The sequence below is a fragment of the Nelumbo nucifera genome, chromosome 1 (assembly GCF_055504915.1).
Source record: "Nelumbo nucifera cultivar China Antique chromosome 1, China Antique-T2T, whole genome shotgun sequence".
NCBI lineage: Eukaryota > Viridiplantae > Streptophyta > Magnoliopsida > Proteales > Nelumbonaceae > Nelumbo > Nelumbo nucifera.
Window position 1 is genome coordinate 88,687,536 of NC_142649.1, and position 22,154 is coordinate 88,709,689.

Genomic DNA, 22,154 nt, shown 5'->3' on the forward strand with positions numbered 1-22,154 from the left:
TATATACTGACAGTTAACAAATCAACAATTTGGCATCTGGGCATTTCTTTTCCCGCCAAGATCAGGGCGCCAAAATCCTCCTCCTTTGTTCTCCTCCCTCCGGTCCTTCTTTTTCCTCGGAAACCCTAATTTCTTTGATCTGCAAATCCTACAGAGATGAAGGGAGGGACCGTTCAGATTAATTGGCATGATACCAAACCTGTTCTAACCCTAGATTTCCATCCCCAGTCCGGAATTCTCGCAACCGGAGGCGCTGACTATGATATCAAGGTATTATCGATTGTTTGCTGAATCATTCTCTGTTCATTTTCTTTTCCTTCTTTGGTGAAGCTTAGTTTGATCTATTTCGGGTAATGGGTGGTCTGCAGCACCACAATGGGTTCTGCTTGGTTTCTGGAAGAAGAGATTCAATCAAATTATAATTTGTTCTGTGATTATTTCTTAGTTGCATTGTTCATTGCAACTTTCAAGTAGGTCTTTCCAATAATTTCCGCTAAAGTTTTCATTTTGTTTTCGGAATGGGGCTCTGATTGGTGTTTCGGTGAATGGATACTGGTGCCATGCTTTTTATGCAATGTGCTTCCTGGACAATAGACATCTGTTCTTTACAAAATGAACAAGGATCTTGGTTATAGTATCCATGCGACTTTCTATGATGCACTTCTCTTTCTTTTTCTTTAAATTCACGGTATTGTTTGTCGGAAATTGAAATTGGTATTTTGGTGCTTCACTATGTTTCTACTGAACTGGAAATGTCAGCCAATTTTTGTTTCCCATAGCACTTAAAAGTAGTTTCCTGAACTAACTATAAACGCATTTTACATATAATCCTTCAGCTTTGGCAAGTGACTTCAGAGCAGGAACAGAAGAAAGCTCCAACAGCTTCCTATCAAAATAGCCTTTCTTACCATACCTCAGCTGTAAATGTTCTCCGATTCTCTCCATCTGGTAAGGACGTGTTTATGTCCCTTGAAAAGAGTTGTTCTTGTTAGGAACATTTTATTAACTTAAAATTGATATGCCATACTGCATCTGGTGTACACATACTTAATGCTCCTCATATTCTCTTTTTGTGCATCTTTTATCAAGCATGCATCATAACAATTATTTTCAAGTTCTGTAGTTTTACTTCTTTTTTTGTTTTCATGGGAAGTTTGGAATGTGTCTCCATCTGATTGGTTTAATGTAATAATTAAGGAACAAACAGAAGGAAGGTTTCTTGTATCTTTAACCATAATTGCACTAGAGGGTTAGTTTTATGAATATTATCTTACATGCATTTTTGTCATGTCTATGGGATCCTATTGAGTAAATGCTACTTGCTACCTGATCACTGAGCGAGATCAAGAGAAGAAACGCCAGACTGTCAAACATAAAACTTTGGAGGCACAGTGTGGATGTCTGTTGTTTATTTGTTTGTGCTAGAGCTATATGTATTTATTTGAGTATGTACTTATAGATTTAAATAAATAATACATAGTGAAACTAAGTTGTAAAATGATAGCTAAAAAATATCTTTTATTGAAAGAGATTTAAGTTAAGTAATTAATAGTAGGGAAATTTTTGGTGGATTATGGGATGCATATTTAAGAAATTATTTATAAGTGAAACATTAGTGGATAAATTATTGAGTTTTAGATAGTTTAGAAATTATGAAACCTAAATCTTGGGGGAGGAATCATGATGGGGACTTAGCTAACACAGTTAAAGTAAAGCCATGTAGGGTGTGCTTTTTTTAAGGAAATCATATTAAATTGTGCACCCTAGTTTTAGGCATCACAGATTTACAACAGCTAGATAGTTAGCTGAAGCATTCTTATTTCAAGTTCAAGGTATTATACTCCTAGTTTGGAGCACTACACTGTTTACATGGATTAGGGCAATAAGAGTCTAAGATAGAGAGACAAATCTGTGTGTGTTTTCTTTTCTTATCAAAAAGAAGTCTACAGTGCTTTTTATTTTAAAATTTAAATTCATGATATCATCCTCTTAGTCATGGTTGTCAAGGTGATGCCTAGGCGATAAGGCCCTCATGGAGGGTTGCCTCACTAATTGCCAAGATATTTTTTACATGGTGCTCTTGGATTTGGATACTTTTATGTTCTTAACTTTTTGAAACTATAATAATAAAGTAGATATTGTTAAACTAAATTATTCAGTTTAAGTTAAAATATTAGTTTCTTTTCATTATTTTTCTCAATAGTTATGGTTCAATCAATATGTATATTGTCTTGAATCCACGAAGACTTCAAAACATGAACTGATAAGCATGGAAGAACTCGAAATTTTATCCAATCAACACATTAATTATTAAAAAAAATACACATTAATTCTTCTTCTTCTTCTTCTTCTTCTTCTTCTTCTTCTTTTCTCACATTTCTTTTTTTTATCTTCTTTTCCTAGGACAAAATAGAGGCTCGGCCCCTCTATTTTCTGAATTTCTTTCTTTCTTTCATTTTTTTTTTCATGAATATACTGATTTCCTATGTTTCAAATGAAGCTTTTACTTTTTTATGAAGATAGACAATTAGTAGTGAAAGATGATTGCTGCTTGCTATAGAACCTAAGGAATTACCCTAGGATTCATGGCTTTTATTCAAAAAACCCATCACCTAGGTGACTAGGCGACAATTAATAGTGAAAGGGGTTTTATTCAAACAAAACCCATCAACAAGCCTCGCCTCGATGCCTTGAAAACTATGCCTCTAGGGTCCACTCCTTACTTTGATAATCAGAAACAACGATAGCTTTACATGTGGAGCAATAAGTTAGCATGGTCACAACGCTTTCTTTTGATCCTCCAATAAAACACGACATGCTATTAACCTAACATGTTTTTTGATAAATGATAATTTTATCAAATCATGAAAAAGTTTGAGATACTCAACCTAACATGTTGAACAACGAGTTCACACAACCACAACACTTTCATGCGACCCTCCAATGACACAAGCATGTTATCAATAAAATGAAAAACCAAATCACTGAATGAGTGCATGCCTTTTTCCTACCCCAAATGGTACAAAAAATAACCCACTAACATATGAAAAAATAGAGACTACCTCTAAGGTCTACTACCTTACTGTGACAATCAAGAAATGCCGATGTAGTCTAATATGTGTTGTGATGTGTCCACATGGTCACAATACTTTCTTGTGACTTTCTAATAAAACATTAAGATGCTATCAATCAAAAGAAAAACCAAATCACCCAGTGAGTGCATGTCTAGGTGATTTGATTTCGATGAGTTCATGTGGTCATAATACTTTCTTGTGACTGTCTAACAAGTCATGAACATGCTTATCATCAAATTTAAAACCAAATCACCTTGTAAGTGCATACCTAGGTGATTTGGTTTCGATTAGTCAATATGGTTACAACTCTCTTTTGCTATCCTCCAATAAAATATAGCCATTTTATCAACTAAATGAAAGACAAAATTACCCAGTGAGTGCATGCATGTTAATGCTATCCTAAGAGATACATGAACTACTCACTTTCATGTGATTAAAATAGAGATTACCTCTAGATCTCTAGGATCCACTAGCTTGCTAGGACTATCAAGAAATGTGAAGGTAGCCTAATATGTAGAGTGATGAGTTCACATAATTATAAAACTTTCTTGTGGCCTCTAAAAAACCCAGGCATGCTATAGGTCAAAGGATAAACCAAATCACTCAGTGAGGCATGCCTGGGTTATTTGGTATTCACAAGTTCACATAGCCGCAACAATTTCTTGCAACCATCCAATAAGACACAAGCATTCTGCTCTCCATCAATGAAATGCCAAATTACCCAATGAAGACATGTCTGCTATTGCTACACCAAATAATACAAGAACAACCTACTATTATATAAAATAGAGGCTACCTCTAGGATATACCACCTAACTATGACAATCAGGTAATACCAAAGTAGCTTAACATGTAGAATTACACCTAGGTGAGGTGTTCATAGAGGGTTGACTTGCTTATTTTTTTTGATAGGTGGTTGACTTGCTACCAAGATATTTTTTATACAGTGCTTTTGGATACTCATATTATTAATTTTCTGTGATTATAATAAATAAAACAGACATTATTAAACTAGATTATTCAGTTTGAGTTAAAATACTGCTTTCTTTTTATTATTTTTCTTATTTGTTAGGGTTGAATCAAAACCTGAACTAATAGGCATTGGAAGAACTCGATATTTTGTCCAATCAACACATATTGATTTTCTGAAATTTCTTTTCTTTCTTCCATTTTTTCATGAATATGTTGATCTTCTATGTTTTGAATGAAGTTTATACATTTTTTCTGAAGATTATGGGCAATTAATGGTGAAAGATGGTTGTTGCTTGTTATGGAACCTTAGGGAATTACTCTAGGGTACATGGTTTTTATTCAAAAAATTCTCATCACCTAGGTGACACCTTGGCACTTTCCTAGGAAACTAAGTGACAAGGCACCTCCTATTGCCTGGCCTTGCCTTGACACCTTGAAAACTATGCTCTTAGTGTGGAAGCACTATTAAGACAAAAAGACATATCTGTGCCCTTATATATAATGAGTTTTGTAAGCATCTGCTATTAAATCATGAAATCATGTAATGATTCAAAATTTTCCTACCCTTTGTTTCTGTTTGCCCTTGGATTAATTGCATAATGTTTTTCATCTTTTTTTCCTTTTTGCTAAGTAATCACCAAAATTCAATAGAAGCAAGAATATACATAAAAAATCAAGGGGATATTCTGAACACAAACTATAAATGGATAATGGACTAAGAACAAGTCAGGCCTTATACATGCTCACAAGAAATACATAATGGACAGAATAGGAATTCTGATCTATCCTTTTCCCCTTTTTTATCTGTCTTTTTTTTGTTCAATTTCCATCTCCAGTCCACTGTCCACCCTTCTTCCAATGTCTTACCATCATTGCTTGTCCATCTCATTAGATTTTGTTTCATTCTTGGGTTCATGCAAAAAGCAACCCAAGGCACCACAATGGTGACTGCGCATTCTAGCCCAAATCCAATATTTTCCAATTTTACTTTCAGAGATCACATCTTATACCTACAACTTTTTGCTGCATGATTCTTCTCACCTGATGAAGTTGTCAGGTGTTGCTCTTCATCATTCTTATGCCAGTGATTGCATGGACGTGCTTTGGTCACTGTCACCGAGTCACTGACATTATGTATAGAACTTGTATTGTTTATTTGTCTTGGTATTTTGATGGACTCTAACAAAATTCTGAAAGAGAAAATTACATGGCTGAAGGCTATTGGGTGCAGCTAGCTGATCCAGTGGCACTGTTTACAGAAAATGTGTGCTTTAATTTGGCAAGATGTTAGCATTCTTCTTTTTAATTTTAACTTTTAATTGATTGGAAGAAAACCCCTGGTGGCTGTGAAATGTTTTTTGTAATGTATACAGAATTTTTTTCTGTACTATGTAGAGTGATCATGCTGCTATTCCAGCTTAGCCTCAAACAAAGAAAACAAAGTACAGCAGTTATCAACGTTTTATGCTAAATTAACAATATCAATAGGGTTATTGGGCTTTAGCATGGACATAATGCTTAAATGCTCACAGGGATTTGGATTATTATGCTTGCCTCAGGGTTTGATAATTAATATGCAATGCACATTGGATCTTGGGCTTAAGATCAGGCTGTTTACTTTCATTAGTTTGTTGTCTGGTAACAATTGAAAGGGCAGATTTGAAGATTATTTTGATACTCAGATGATTTCTATTTCGTATTCTAATTTTTTGGCACTGAATCATTTCTATCCTTCACGTTATGCAGGAGAACAACTTGCATCTGGGTCTGATGGTATGATTCTTTCCTCCTTCATGCAAGAGAACACCAAGTGTTTTTCCCAATTTAAGTGTTATCCCTCTCAAATAGTTGCCATTATTATTAAATGCATGACTTGAGCAGAAATTTTTTGTTAATATGTTTTAGCTGTTGCTAATGGGTTTCCCTAATTGTAGGAGGTGAGTTGATGATATGGAAATTACACTCCACTGAAGCTGGTCAAACATGGAAAATGTACAAGACTTTATCGTAAGAGTTCCATCTGGATTCTCATTAAGCTTCAAATTTTATCCTGGACTAGTTCTTATGCTTTATTGGAATTTTTTGGGTCAGATTTCACCGCAAGGATGTCCTGGACCTGCAGTGGTCTACTGATGGTGCATTCCTAATTTCTGGGTCTGTTGATAATTCCTGCATCATATGGGATACAAATAAAGGTAGAAAATACGTGGCTGTAACCTTTTATTCAGTAAAAGTTAAATATTTATACAGTTTTGTGTTATTTTTCTAAATTCCAGGTTCTGTTCATCAAATTTTGGATGCTCATTTGCATTATGTTCAAGGTGTTGCTTGGGATCCATTGGGCCACTATGCTGCTTCACTTAGTTCAGACAGAACCTGTCGGATTTATATGAATAAGCCTCAGAATAAAACAAAAGCCTTTGACAAGATGAATTTCGTTTGTCAGCATGTAATTGCCAAAGCAGAACAGCAACTTCCAGATGATTCCAAGGTTAGAAAATTGTTTTATAATCTTTGAATTGCATACAATAAAAATAGATCTTTGAAATAATAAAATCTACATTTGTCTTGAGATACAGTTGACCAAAAACCATCTATTTCATGATGAGACATTACCATCTTTCTTCCGACGATTGGCCTGGTCGCCTGATGGATCTTTTCTACTGGTACCAGCAGGTGTGGACTTAACTACGTAGCTATTGTTCTTTACTGTATATAAATATAGATATTCAGAATTTTTAAGTATAAGCTCTATAGTTTCCTGAGGTGAAATATATAAGAAAAAAGGGCCATTGCCCAATTTAGTCCTTGCTATCAAGTGTCTAGAGGGGGGTGGACTGGATATGGACCTTACTTTCTGAAATTTCTTGCATGTAGTGGCCACTCTCAGACTCTGATTGGTGTTCTCATGTTTGCAGCCTGTATTTTACCATAGCACCAAGCGATGGCCCCTTGAGTTGGATTTGTGTTTTCTTCTTTGCCTGCTTCATGATAATGTTTTACAGCATTTTCTGTTTTGTCTTATGTTTTTATTGATCAGTAGTTTTCTCTTATGTTCATGTATTAATATGTTGATTTTCCTTGACCATTCTCTTAGACAATGGGTATTTGTTGGTTGCAATGATATAATTCATGATGGACAAGTTGTGAGTCTTTACTTGTTTCAGAGTTAAGAATCTAATGTTGGTGGATGTTTAATGGCTTAGGCTCAGAAACCTCCTGTTGGTCATTGTGAGTAAAAATACCATGGGATTTTACATGTTGAGACTGGTTTTAAGACATGTTATCTGGATTCCAATATTGGCCAATATAATGGCTCATTCAGATCCTGTATATAAAATATACAAAAATTTCATACCTTGGTAGTCATGTTCCTTGAAAGTGTCCACTCAAAATCCCTGCCATTGCCAATCCATCATCTAGAGATCATTGAGTGATATGGAAAAGCAATGGAATTAGGCTATGTCCAGACTGTTAAACATCAGTTTATTTATCATTTCTTTTTACCAAACACATCAGTTTATCGTTTGAATTAAAAAAAAGTAAACTGACAATTACCTGCTAACCATTAACTACTAATGTGATGTTGTGAGAAGCTGCTTTTATGTAGCCCAATCATTGTTTTAGGAATCTGATTCCCCCTCTCTTCCTGTGGAAAAATCAACCTCAATTTTGGTGGCTGTTCCTTGGGATATACATGGAGCTTTCAGAGGAGATGATGGAGGAACTACTTTGGTTTTCTCTGTTCCTGTTCAGACAGGGATCTTGATTAGAGAAGAGATATTTGTGCTATTAGATGGTATGCGATTGATATATTTTTCGGAGGCTTTAGATCCTTGCCTTTAAGAGTGAACATCTTGTTCAGATGGATCAGTAGCTAGAGTAGGTTTGAGCATGTTATGTTGGAGGCAGATTTCCTGGATAGCAGCCACAGTATTTTTTTTCTTGTTATTTGTAGAATAATTGACAGCTTTGCTTCTATCCTTTTGGAGGATGAGCTGCTTGCATGGTTACTGTTCCTTTGATATTTTATAAATATTTATTCATATGGATTAAAACCAATTAATATCTTTGCTAGGTATGTCTATTTAGAGATAAATATGTGTTTCTCAAGGGAGCAATCATACGTAAACTTAACGATTTCTCCTGTATTTCCTCTATCTGTGCATTCCTGCAGTTTTAGTGTGCTATGTTTTAGATGGGCCTATATTCCTCTTGTAATATAAATCCTAGACATATAATGTAGCTGGTAACAATTATGTCTACATATTTCCTCTTTCAGGATCTTACAAATTCACACCTACATCAGACTCGGTAAATACTGCCTATATATTTTCAAGGAAGGATCTTTCAAGGCAAGTGACATATCCTTTACTAGTGTTGCCCCTTGATGTTTTCTTGAAAGGATCCTTGCTCAGTCAAACCCCTGAGAAAGAAAACAATCCACTATAAGCATAAATGTTTGTTATGTTAATTAGAGGTATATTGAATCATGTTGTGCTGAATGCCAACCTACTATATATCTCTGACCTTGGTTTTTGCTTAAAAAAGTGAAGATTTTAGTGAAGGCCTTATGAACTTAGAGGCATTCTGGTTTGATAAACATGACAGGTTGTGTCTGGAAAATAAAAACAATCAGTGCATACCAATAAAATTATTTCCTAACCATTGAGAATTTAATTGCAATAGATTCATCTTGTTTCCTTTCTTGTAGCTGGAAAAAGGAAAACAGGGAAGAGAATATGTAAAGCCAGGATTAAGTTCTTTGTATCCTATTAATTAAATGCTTTCACATCTCTCCCTTGTGCAGGCCTGCTCTACAACTCCCTGGTGCCAGCAAACCTATTGTGGCAGTAAGATTTTGCCCTGTTGTTTTTCGCCTGCGGGGGTCCAACTCAGGTAGCTTTGCTGTCTGAACTCCATTCCTCCATCATTGTAATTGCTCCATGATTTACTTTGTTATTAAACAATCTGGTTACTCGAGCAGCTGGGTTCTTCAAGCTTCCATATCGATTGATTTTTGCGGTGGCCACTTTAAACTCTCTATACATCTATGATACAGAGAGTGTTCCTCCAATAGCAATATTGGCTGGCCTTCACTATGCAGCCATAACAGATATTGCATGGTAAGGTCAAATTGAAGTTTCCACTGCTTGCTTCTAACGCACACCTTCCTTTTTACGACATTTTCCTTCTTAGTTCTGATTGGATATCTTTATCTGCTGTTGCAAGGTCTTCTAATGCCAAATATCTAGCATTGTCCTCTCAAGATGGTTATTGTACCCTTATAGAATTTGAAAACGATGAATTGGGAATTCCAGTTCTACCAGGTTCGTTTTGTTCTTGTTTTGCATAACCAATGTAAGGTCCAACTGTACATATCTGGCAACAAACTTTGGTTTCTATTTGTATTTGTGAATCAGATTAGGAGATGAGAAATGCAAAAAATAAAATTCAGTCTAAATTTCTTACCGGAAAAAACACAGAATTATACACAAGTTCAGATTTTTAACTGGTTGTATAATATAATCTAATAGCTATTTATGTATGGTTCCAGCTGGGTCTTAATCCAGTGCATGGGTCCACAAGGCTACAGGCTGCTCTTTGGATGTTTGGTCCACAATCCACCTGCAATATGGATTTCTAAGAGAATATATCCTGCTTAGATAGGTTCATGAATGCAATCATTTTTCTTAAGACTTGTTTTGTTTGTTGCTCTCTAGCATTATGTTATATAGGTTTGTTTAAGAAGACTAACACCTGTGAATTTGAGTTTGATAAGGGAAGGACTAGAATAATAGAAGTTTCTGCACCTTTTTTTTTAAGATAAAAATGAAATTTCATTAAAAGAAAAGAAAAAAGATTACAAAGTAGAAGGTAATAAGGCATCACCCGCATACAAAGACCAAAACAACCTTCTAGGGAACACTACTCAAAGAATCATCCAAATTACATAATTGCATCCCCAAAGTATTTTCTAGATTATCACCCAGATCTTCTCTAGAAACTTGTTTAAATTCTGGAGAGACTAAAGCTCAGTCTGCAACCGAGTTGCTGACAGATGCCACAATCTTATCTAGGTTCCAATATTTGTTCTCAAAAATTCTTCTTTTCCTTTCGGTCCAAATACTCCAGCAAATTTTGAAACAGAATACAACTCCACAACAACCTTGCTTTCTTACTTCCTCTTAGCTGGCAGGAAGAAAAAATTTCTGCAGTGGATGCAGGCTGAAAATTTGGGAATCCAAATAGAGAGGTGAAAGTCTTCCACAGAAATCCAGCAACCTTGCATGAGAGGGGAAGGTGAACAACAGTTTCTTCCTTTTCTTTGCAAAGAAAGCACATGTTAGCCATGCTGATTGCTGATTCCTCTGGATTTCAGATGATCCACAGTCAAAATACTGTCCATTGCCACAAGCCAAGCAAATGCTTCAACCCTTGGGGAACTGGATTTCTCCAAATACCATCTATCTGATTTGACTCTGCATCATCCCTGATCATAGCCATGTAATATAATCCTATAATGCTTTGTCTTCACTTTTCTTGAGTTTTATTAAAGGAAAATATGCCTGAATAACTTGCACTTAGCTTTCATGTCATTGTCTTGAAGTATTTATTCGTTCATTGATAATGTGCCTTCATAAAATAGGGAAACGCAACAATCTGTTGAGAGGCAAGTCCTTTCCATCTTTCCATTATGCATAGTTCCTTATCCTAATTCAATCTAATAATTAGTTCCTGATGCCAGATTATTCTTTCTGCCTAAAACAAGCCTCTTTGATTTTTATCCACTTGCACTAATTCTAGTTTACCTGACAAGACCCTTGTTAGTCCTTTTCAAAAGGTTGGATAAAAAAAATCATCCCCATCAACTTCTCCTTGTTTAATTTTTGAAAAATTCCAGCTTTTAGTCTTCAAGTTCAATTTGAACCGGAAGCTTTAGGAAAAGAAATACAAGACAAAAGACAACATGAACCCAAAGCCTACACATCAAAAATAGGAAAGTAAAACCTACTACATGGACAGCTATGGGGCCTTGTGAAAATCCAGCTTAACCAGACGATTCCTGACTAGGCTACCCATAGCATAGGAGCAGAACATAGAAAGTGCTACGTGCAGTCTGTATGTAGGGATGGCAACGGGGCGGGTATGGGGCGGGGAACCCCCTCTCCATCCCCGCCCCGTGGCTAAAATCCCCGCACCCGTCCCCGCCCTGTCCCTAGTATCGGGGTAAAGATTCAATCCCCATCCCCGTCCCCATCAGGGATGGGGAATCCCTGACATGTACCCGCCCTGTGAATGAATGTGAGGAATAGCCCTAGCATTAGGTGGATCAGCAAATGAATTTGAGGGTGATAAAGCTGGAGATCCATTTTGGGTGATGCGTTTGATTGGTTATCCTGGTGCTTCTGATGCCAAATGCCCAAAAATGCCAGAAAATGACATCGGATGTGGAGCTCACACTATCGGCTCCTGATATTCCTGCACTTCAGGTTAGAGAGTATTGAGAAACACAATAAAGAATGACGGAAGACTGGGAAGTCTGCTGCTACAGTGGTGGTGGCACCCAGTGGTCGGCGGACGAACGGAGAGCAAGAAAGGAAGAAACAGAGAATGAGAGAAAGACTGCCAGTGCCAGACTGAGAAACAGAGAATGAGAGAAAGTGAGAAGGTTGAATGAAGACTCAGTCTGAATCTCTGTATGTGCGAAGGTTGAAGAAGACAAAACAGTAGGGCTTAGGGAATAGGGAAACAGGCAGCAACTTTGTATTCGAGACTCTTAGACTCCTAACCTAATAACCTACGTAGTACCTTATAGGGTATATATATAAAGGTATATCTGTAATTTACAACTGGGGTCGGGGATTTATATGCAGACCCCATCCCCGCCCTGTCCCCAGTCCGGGGCAAAAAAAATCCCCGAACCCGACCCGTCCCCATGTATGATCGGGGAAAATCTGCCCCGTTTGGGGCGGGTTGGATTGGGGACCCGGTTTTGTGGATAAATTTGCCATCCCTACCTGTATGCCATCAATATGGGAAATCAGTCTGATGTGTTTGGTACTTGGATCAAGATGAAAAGGCATGAACTTGAGGATGTCTAGGAAAAGTATATTATTAAGCCATTTTATATTTTGAATGCTGTCATGTTATTCCTACAGAACAAGGTCTAAAAGTTTATCTTCATTGTTTACTTATGTTCTATAGTAAAATTGTATTCATCATATACATTGCCATTTACTTATGTCAAGTTGGCAAGAAATTATATAGAAGATTTCCTCAATAAATCAATGGAATTTGGGATCCAATTCATGGCTGACATGAACACTTAAGCTACAATGCCCTTGCCCTTTGCCTCCATTTGATTTCATTTTGGTAGGTTAAGGAGTCATTCTTTTTTTGCCCCTGCCCTTTTCCTCCTATTAGCTTTGTCCAGAGGACCTGCTTCCTCCTGGACCTCTAGATCTGCAATCAATTCCAAATATTTTTTTCCTTTTTTCCTCATCCAACTTTTATCTTTCCTTCTGCCAGAGTTTTAATTTGGCCTTCAGCCATTGCAGTTTTTTGAAGAAACATGACTGGCTGTGCCTTCAAAGGAGGCTTCAGTCCACCACTGATGAATATTTGACCGCATTTCCTCTGAGTCCAGCCAACAATGTTCAAGCCTGAAAGGAGACGGGGTTTTCCTTAAACCACTTGTTTCTAACAGAATTGGAATATGATCCAAGACAGCCCTTGGAAGAGCTTCCTGCTTTTGAGTTGGGGAAAGTGTCTTCCCACTCCGGAGAAATCAAGAACCTATCTAACCTTACAAGAGAGGGAATTTCTTGATTATTGGTCCAAGTTTATTTTGCTCCGGACAGTGGCAGATTAATTAAATCCTACCTTTGGATAAACTCCTTAAACACCTTCATGCCTCTATTAACCCTTGTACATCCTTTCTTGTCTTCTGGATTGATAATGGCGTTGAAGTCCCCCCCAATCACCCAGGGTCCTATCCAATCTCTTCTAACACAATTTAATTCTTCCCGAAAAACATCTTTCAGGCTCGAGTCCACTGGCCCATACACTCCAGTTACCACTATCTGTTGGTTGTTTTCTTCTTACAAAAACTTTGCTGAGATAGAAAACATTCCAATCCTCTTATCTAAGAGCTTAAAGACCTCATTATTCCACAATAGGGCTACACCTCCAGCAGTATTTACCGCTGGAATTTCAAGCCAATGAAAGCATTCAAAACCCCAAATTCTTCTCACCACTCTAGCAGTCAATTTTTGCAGTTTAGTCTCTTGTTTTAATAGAAAATCAGGTTTTTTGTCTTTTAAGAAACCACCGATTACCAGTCTTCTTCTGCCGGAGCAGAGACCTCTAACATTCCAAGATAAAACTCTGATCCTTTCCATTTATTAATTTTTTGAGTTTTTGTTGTTTCTTCTTGCACTCCCTGCACTATCGTTTAATCCCCAGGCCAGCCTCAGCAATTCCTTTGTCTGTCTCCTATTCTTATTTCCTTTTTCCACTAGGAACCTGTTTTCAATTGCAACTAGAAGTGCTTTCGCTTCCTACACCCCCAAAAATTCCTCAAATCTCAAAAATTGGAAAGAACCCAATTGGAAATTTCATTCTCTTCAACTGCAAGCGGTTCAGGTATCAGCATTGCCTCGTTCCGGTCCAAAGGTGGGAAACCTTCCTTTTCCACGTCGTCTTTTGAGGATACGACTATTGCCATACCAGCCTGTTCTCCCGTACTGAACCCTGAAATTAGAACTCGTCTTCTTTTTTCATAGTCTCTGTAAATTAGAACTCTAGATCTTGAACTGGCATTTTTGAAATAGTTGCTTTATAGTTTAATTGTAACATTACCTTCTCTATTTGTGCATAAATTTTTGCACTTTCTATGCTCAAAGTTCAGACTATGTTATAAAGTTAATTAAATGATATTATGTATTATCCTTTTTATCCAACTCACATTTTTCTTACAATTTAATTCTACAGATTCTTTGAACAACAGTGTCTCCAAATCTATCCCTGAAGCTAAGAATGACATAGAAGAAAACAAGAAACCCATGGCTCAGAAGTTAGAGAATACCATGAACACCACAACAGCCCATGATTTTGTGGCCACAGTTGGAAGAAAAACAGATACAGAAGAAAATGCTGGAAAACAAGCCTCACCAAACTCTACGAGTATATCTGCATCAAATAAGCCTGCAAAAAGGCGTATCACTCCCATGGCAATTGATTAGTTGTACTGTAGCTTTCAACAATGTATTTTTTGTGTTAATTCATATTCCATAGCTTAATCTGCATGAGATCAGTTCTCGTGGTTTTTATGCTAATGTGAATCATTATGTAATTCTGTAAATGTTTGCGAAAACAAAAGAAATACTACTTGACATGGATATTTAGAAATTGCAATATAGAGTTCGTCTGTTTATTGATCCATTGATTTATTGTTCAGTAGCCTCAGCTATGGGTCGCATTCAAAAAGTTTCATGGTAATGGTTTTGCCAGTTCTTAGATAAACCTACCATTCGATACTTGATAGCATTTCATGGGTCTCAGAATAATCTTTTGAAATACTTGATCGAGTATATCTGCATTGCACGTTGAAATTTTAAATTACAATGACAATTATTATTATTATTATTATTATTTTAAATAATAATTTTGTATTCCATTTTCATCATAAATAAAATAATTTTTATTTTAACACTTTTTTATTTAATATGATGAATATATAACATTAGAAATATCTCCAAATGTTTTCGACAAAATTGTATACTTTTCTTTTTTGTGTTCTATCTTTTTTAAATATTTATTATTCAATTATGACATCACCATGAGTTTATTTGAAAAGTTTGATCATTGATCCACCATTTAGATAGGAAAATAGTCTTGCTTTCAGATCGATTTTAAATTATATATTTCATCTACATTATATAAATAATGTTTGTTTTCATACTTAATTTTTATTTGATATAATTAATATATAATATTAGATACGCGTCCAAATTTTTTATAATTTTTATATTTTTGATTCTTTGTACCTTTTTTATTTTTTAAAAAATTATTATTTTAATATAACATCATTAGTTAATTCATTTGACCCAAACCACTAGGCCACCTCCCAAACCAATTATTATTGCATTTCCATTATTGATAAAATTATGTATAATACTTATTTTTGTTCAATATAATGAAAGCATAATATTATAGATGGTCCCAATATTTTATTTTATTTATAAATATATAACATCAAATATGTGCCCAAATTGTTCTCTAACTTTTTCTTTATTTTGTGATTTTTTTTATTTTAAAATTTTTATTATTTGACTATGATATCATTTGATTTAATTTCAAGGTTTATTTTAGATTTGTAATTCCATTTTCATCGTTAATAAAAATATTTCTTACATTCCATACTTAATTTTATTTAGTATAATGAATATATAATATTAGAGATATGCTCAATTCCTTTTTTGTATTTCTATATATTATTTATTTTGATTTTTATTATTTGATTATGACATTATTAGTTAACCCATTTGACCCAAATGGTTGAATTGCTTACCCACCACCAAGAGGGAAGAAAATGGTTTTATCTTCAAATTATTTTTTAAAATATTTATTTTTATACTATTAAAATTAATTTTGTGGATTTAATTAATAGAATTTAATGATGAGAAAAATATATCTTGAATACAAGATTTAATGAGAGAATATATACCTTAGATATGAGACTTAATGAGAGAGAATAGGAAAATGATTTTATTTCCAATTGGTTTTAGATTTTATATTCCATTTCCATTTCTATATTTTTGCATTTTATCAAGTTTTTAATTTTTATTATTTAATTGTGGCAACAATGCAACATAGGTTGACCTATTTGACCCCAATCTCTTAAATTTCATACCACTACATAAAAATACTGCTTTTCAAAGTCAATTTCAAAAGTACAAGTTTTTATGTTATTAGAATTGTTTATGTATGAATTTAATTAGTGATATTTAGTAATTAAAAGAAACAAAAATGCCTTAAATGTATGGTTAAATGAGGGTGAATGAGAGTTAATACCTTGAATGGAATTTAATGAGAGATAATTGAATGCAATGAATAATAGTATTCAAAATACATTTTCTGCTCTCATAATAGATAAGGACCCTATTTCAAAAAAAGGGGTATTGTAGTCCAAAAAAATTCCAGAAATCTTAGACCTTATTTGTACTTATAGATAAATTACTTATTTTATTATTTATATAAGTTGAATTAATAATTATATAAATATATAATTAATCTAAATACATATTATATTTATGAGAATACAGTTCCAAGACAAATCATATGCAATTATCACATATCTTCATTACCAAATCAATTCCTTATTATTTTTACTTCTGTATATTAACAAAAAAGTCAACTTAATCTTAAATATGTTTTAAATAATATTTTTATTTTTATAAATAGTAAATTTATTGTAAATTAAAAAATTAATTATTAATTTATAGATCCATTAGAATTTATAATATACATATCATATGCAAATTCATAGTTTTAATTTCTAAAATAATTATTATGTTTTTAGTATTTTGATATATCATTCATTTAATTAAAAATTATAAAATATTGACTTCAATAACTACTCTTTTTATTTTTTTTCAGTTGAACATTCATATATAATATTGTTTATTTGGATTACATGTAGCCCTCAAGTTGGAAAAGTATATGTTATTTGTACTTATTTATTTGAAAACCATTGAGGCATTGATGACATTAATGATGGTAATTAACGGGCTTTATTTGATATTTGAAATTTTAAGAAACCACAAGTAACACTATAATGACATAATTAATGGTGTAACTAATGGATATTTGAATTTGGATTTGAAAAAAATTGGCTTTTGTAAATCAAATACTGACCAATATATCCAATACATACACATGTATTGGGTGATACCAATACATATATATATGTATAATTTTATTGGACCATTGAATTGGATCATGGGTAAATTGTGTAAGATAGTGTTAGGAAAGAGCTTCAACCAGTCTTGTGTTGCCAAGGCACTATCTACTACACTTGTGTCTCTTATTGGTCCTTTTAGATACAAATATGATATGCCCTATATCAAATGTATATCATGTTGTTGATAAAGCCTTTGCTTGGTTGTAGTAGAGACTTAGTTTAAATCCCACCTTCACCATGGTTGGGGCAGTTTAGGAGAAAACAACGTTGGTATAAAAGAAAGGGTAAATAACACATTGCTGCTTTGGAAGGAGTGACACTTAGCCCTAAAACTTGGGTAGTGACACTTAGCCCTAAAACTTTTGTTTGGCAAGGTAAAATTGAAGGCTCAATTTGGAAGGAGTAGAAATAAGTAGTAGGGCTGTTCATAACAAGACCTAAACTGACCAACCAGGTCTGTTCCAATCCGAGTTGGTTGGTTTTTCTTTAGTATCGGTCGGTTTCGGGTTACAAAAAACATAAATCGATAGTTCGATTCGGTTTCAGTTTTCATGTATGAAAATCGAAACCGAACTGACCCGAACCAACTTAGATATATATATATATATATCTGATATATTTCAGTTTTAATATATATTTTAGATATATATTTGTGAAAATATATATATTTCAACTTTATTTCAGAAATATACATATTATATATAAAATTTCTGATATATAAAATGTTAGTTTTAATCTATCAAATCATTTTTAATTTTCAGGCATCCAACCTTTGCTTTGTTAAACTTGAATCCTTTATCGCTCACACCGAGATAATCATTCACAAAACTGACCCAAACCGACCCAAACTGATTCAAACCGACCAGGTCGGTTTTACTTAGTACTGAATCGGTTTCGGTTTCATTTCTAGATAAACCGACCAGGTCAGATCAGTTGGAAAAACGCCAGTAAACTGACCCAACCCGACCCGTGAACAGCCCTAATAACTAGAATGAAAAGCCTTGCATTCCATATTGTTTTCTATTTATTTGTACTCTTTCCAAACTGAGTCTAAACTATGGATTTTAACACTTGGCCCCCGACTCCATCAATGGGTTGATAGTAAAGATAAAATTACTAAATTACTCATTTGAGATTTGGTACACTGAAAGAAAAAAAAAACTATAAAAAGGACAAAAATAATCCTTCTAAATGCATAACTCCTTATGCTTCCAAATCCTTCCCAAAGAAGAAATAAAATACATGTCAAATACACTGACAGGTAAGCAATTGTGGATTAGTTGGCTGATATTGGCTATGTGTTGGATGGACGACATCTCTCCCCATGCATTTGAACGCAATAAATAGGCGAACACCAGAAAATCTTTGGGGTGGCACTACCCTGGCTTTGATGAGTTCGCGTTCTGTGAATCCATCGGTTTATTCACGGAACGCGTAAACCCGCCAATGAGAAACGACCACGTCGTCTGTGCAAAAACGGGCTAATGTTAACTGGCAGGAGGCCGTTAATTGGAGTGTGCGGTTGAACTGACACAAAATGACAAAATCTAAATTGAAACCCCTCCCAGTCTTAGTATGAACTTTGATCATGCCTCTCATTTTCTCTTTTCTCCTCCGCCGAACCCTCCTATTCCAATACATCGGCGAGCACATCACACCGGCCATCATTCATCGGCGGTGAGACTTTGGCACCTCTACTTTGTTTAGCATCCTCTTTCTCCTCTCTTCTTCTTCTTCTTCTTCTTATAAAGGTGTTCTCTAACATGCCCCCTTACATGAAAGCCTGTTGGGCTTGCAGTGTGGACAGCACAGGCTCACCCATATCTTGTGCTAAAATTTAATTAATTATAATAGGGGTGACAAGAATTGAACACTAGATCACTTGGTTAAAGTGACTCTGCTACCATCTCATAGAATCATTCAACCTAAAAGTTTAAACTATTAAGGGAGGTCCTTGAATAAGTTTTATTCTCTAACATAAACTATATACAGTTCAGAAAATTGTGGACTTGCTAAAGTTTCTATAAATATAAAGGAGTTCCTATTGGTTCTTGGATTCAATTTATTATCAAAATGAAGAGGAAAAATATTTAGAGGCCACTCTGTGAGATTTAGATATTTACTAGAAATTACTGGGAAACTATTGATGTTGTTACAGATTCAATGTTAAGGTTACTTGAATTTTTATGATATAATACAGAAATTATGAGAAAGAAGATAAATTGATATCAGTCTTTTGATTTCCTAGATTGTTTGTGTAACTTGATGAGGAGTAATTTGTCCCTCTAAGTAACATCACTACACATGGCATCCAAGTGATACCTCAGTGCTAAGTGAGTAGACCACCTCGGTAGGTCGGCTAGTAGCACTTCACCTAAGGCCGACCCAAAGGACTCCCGTGCAAGGAGCGACCTTCCTCAAAGACAGGCTGAGCTAAGTAGGGTATAAGTGGTGACCTACAAGGTGTGCTCATTAACCTATTACATGGATTCGTTACCAGACTGAGTTCTTCGGAGTGATAATGCTTGACAGTTAGGCCGGCCTACCCACACCACCCGCACCAGAATCGATCGAACAGGCCTCAGCTTTTTACACAGATTATATAACCAACGGAGATACTCACTCCCAACTTAGCGGAAACGACTATTTGGGAATCTAGGACCTGCTATAGAAGGTCCTATCCCTTACATCTATATAAAGGCACCATTCTCCTCAAAGAAGGTACGCACGACTAAGCTCTCGCATTCTCTAAACTTCATAGGATTCTAAAGAATTCTTCGCTAGCTTAAGCATCGGAGTGCCCACCTCAGATAAAAGCAACCCGGGCACTCTTAACATTATTCTCTTGTAGAATTACTCCGTTCGGCCAGACTTAGTTCGACCAAACTTAGCTTGGCCATTGACAAGGAAAACCTCCAACTCGAGATCCGAATCACCTGCCAAGTGAGAGCTACCAGATCACGCACCATCATAGCTATTGACTTATGTGATTTTCTAATTGCACTGCCCAACTCTAGATTAACAACATATGATAGCACCCTTATGCAATGCTCGTCCCAGTTATCTGGAAGTTTGGGAGCAGAGGACTGGAGAATGGCCTGAAGAAACTACAAAAATGAGACGGGTTCACTCACCTTCATTCGCCTGAAGAATGGCCACCAGTGTGAGATAAGGTTTGGGTCATCTTCGATGAACACCTCTTTAAGAAGAAGAAGAAGAAGAGGAGGAGGAGGAGGCCAGGCAACGTACAGGTGCTGAAGTGTCGCTGCCGATGGAGGCAAGGTTTGAAGTTTGAATTGAGACTGAAGAGGGGTTTCAATTTAGATTTTATTGTTTTGTGCCGGTTCAACTGCACACTCCAATTAACGACTGCCTTCCCGTTAATGTTAGCCCAATTAATGTCTGCCTGCCCGTGGTTGTCTTTCATTGGCGGGTTCACACGTCCGGTAAATCCACGGGTTCACAGAACGCGGATTCAACTTTGACAGTGCTTTTTTTTATATTAAAAAATGAAATAAAATACATTGTCAAGGGTTTAGAAACATAGTAATTAATCTAAGCCTAAAGGAGATATAATGCTTTACAGATTAAATGCCCATTTTTATCATTTTGATAGCCTTCCTCTCAGTCAATTGAATCTTGAATGTCCATTTTCATAAATATGGTAGGCGTAAAGTTCTGGTTTAGGGGTAAGGGTGATTATGGGTTGGGCCGGGACAGACTTTGGGCCTATAACATAAAAGTATGCCACTCAAAACTCATAGTTGTCTATTTGAAAAAAAAAAAGGAAAAAATAGATGAATAGTGATCCTTCATTTCATAATTAGTTGAGATGGGATAATGAATGTCAAACACGTAAGTCATTTTTGTGCATGCTTAGAATTTTGGTCAACGTTTTCGAACTGTCGTTGATCCGGATGGTCGGATCGTTTATCCCAGGAATTGTTCAGGCAACTGGTTCGTTTTATCTAAACTTGTTCCCTTGCCAAAAACTGTTGAATCTGTTAATGATTCGTTGATTTGGGTAGTTGAACTGTTAACCCATTCAACGGTTTTTTGTTGTTTTTTATTTTAATTATTTTTTATTTTTAGTTTTTTTGTCAAAATGGGTTATCTGTTCATACTGGACGATCGAATCATCAACCCGGAAACCGGTGACCAGAACGATTCTAGTTCTGGGTCATTTTTTAAAACATTGATTTTAATTGTATATTGAGCAGTTGGGTAGAATGAATGAATTCAGATCTACTCCTCATAGAGCGCAACTCACACCGACCTCAAAACATGTTTCAGTCATGTATATGGAACATCTCTCTATGAATAAATATTTAAAAGCACGAAGATGTTCCAGATGTATGGCCAACACGTGCTGTGAGGTCAGTGTGAGGTACACTCTGTGAGGAGCGGATCAGATCTTAGAATGAACATGTCTTTTGTGTCTAAAAAATTATATTATTAAATCTGTTCTATATATATAAAGCAAGGGTGTTTACCTCACCATGCCTCTCATTTCTCCAAACCCCTCTTCCTAATTTTCTGTTTTCTTTTATTTTTTAATTACACATAGTTGCCCATTGAACCAATAAGGGAACAACATAGGCTAAATTATCTCTAACAACCAATAGATAAAGAAAGAGGGATTTGCTTTTCTCCTAAATTATCTCTAATTCATATTTATCTCCTAAATTATCTCTAATTCATATTTATCTCCTAAATTATCTCTAATTCTTATTCATCCTCTCCCCTAATTTTTTTTTTATCTATATCTATTTAAAGAAAGTTTAAATTAAAAAATTATGAATTATTTAAATATTATAACAAAATTATATAATAACATATTATTAATAATTTTATATTTTTACAAATTCATCACTAAATTTTGTACTAACAATATAAAATTTAATTTTAAGGATTATTCAATTTAGATGTTATTAAAATAATAAAAATTTAACATTAAACACAAAATATTATTTAAATATTTCACTAACTAAATATCTTAAATAACAAATATTAAAAATAGCTAAATAGTTATACAACAAAACATTTAATATTATGTAATAACTTTAAAATTATATAAATATTTAAACAAATAAATATTTTAAATAACAAAATATTTAACATAATTAAATTTTAAATAGTTA

At 34.8% G+C, this 22,154-nt stretch overlaps 1 protein-coding gene across 2 annotated transcripts; it reads left to right on the forward strand.

Moving 5' to 3' along the window:
* Window positions 1-21: 21 nt before the first annotated feature.
* Window positions 22-14,492, forward strand: FAS2 (Transducin/WD40 repeat-like superfamily protein). 2 transcript variants are annotated; one of them, XM_010245735.3, is made up of 12 exons: window positions 22-270; window positions 837-948; window positions 5,793-5,819; window positions 5,981-6,053; window positions 6,138-6,241; window positions 6,323-6,537; window positions 6,626-6,722; window positions 8,329-8,401; window positions 8,857-8,945; window positions 9,034-9,172; window positions 9,279-9,376; window positions 14,043-14,492. In XM_010245735.3, the coding sequence occupies exons 1-12, from the start codon at window positions 157-159 to the stop codon at window positions 14,291-14,293; spliced, it is 1,392 nt and encodes a 463-aa protein (XP_010244037.1). In that variant the 5' UTR covers window positions 22-156; the 3' UTR covers window positions 14,294-14,492. The 2 variants fall into 2 exon arrangements, with proteins under 2 accessions (XP_010244037.1, XP_010244038.1); XM_010245736.3 differs by having other exon boundaries at window positions 6,368-6,537.
* The last annotated feature ends 7,662 nt before the right edge of the window (window positions 14,493-22,154 follow it).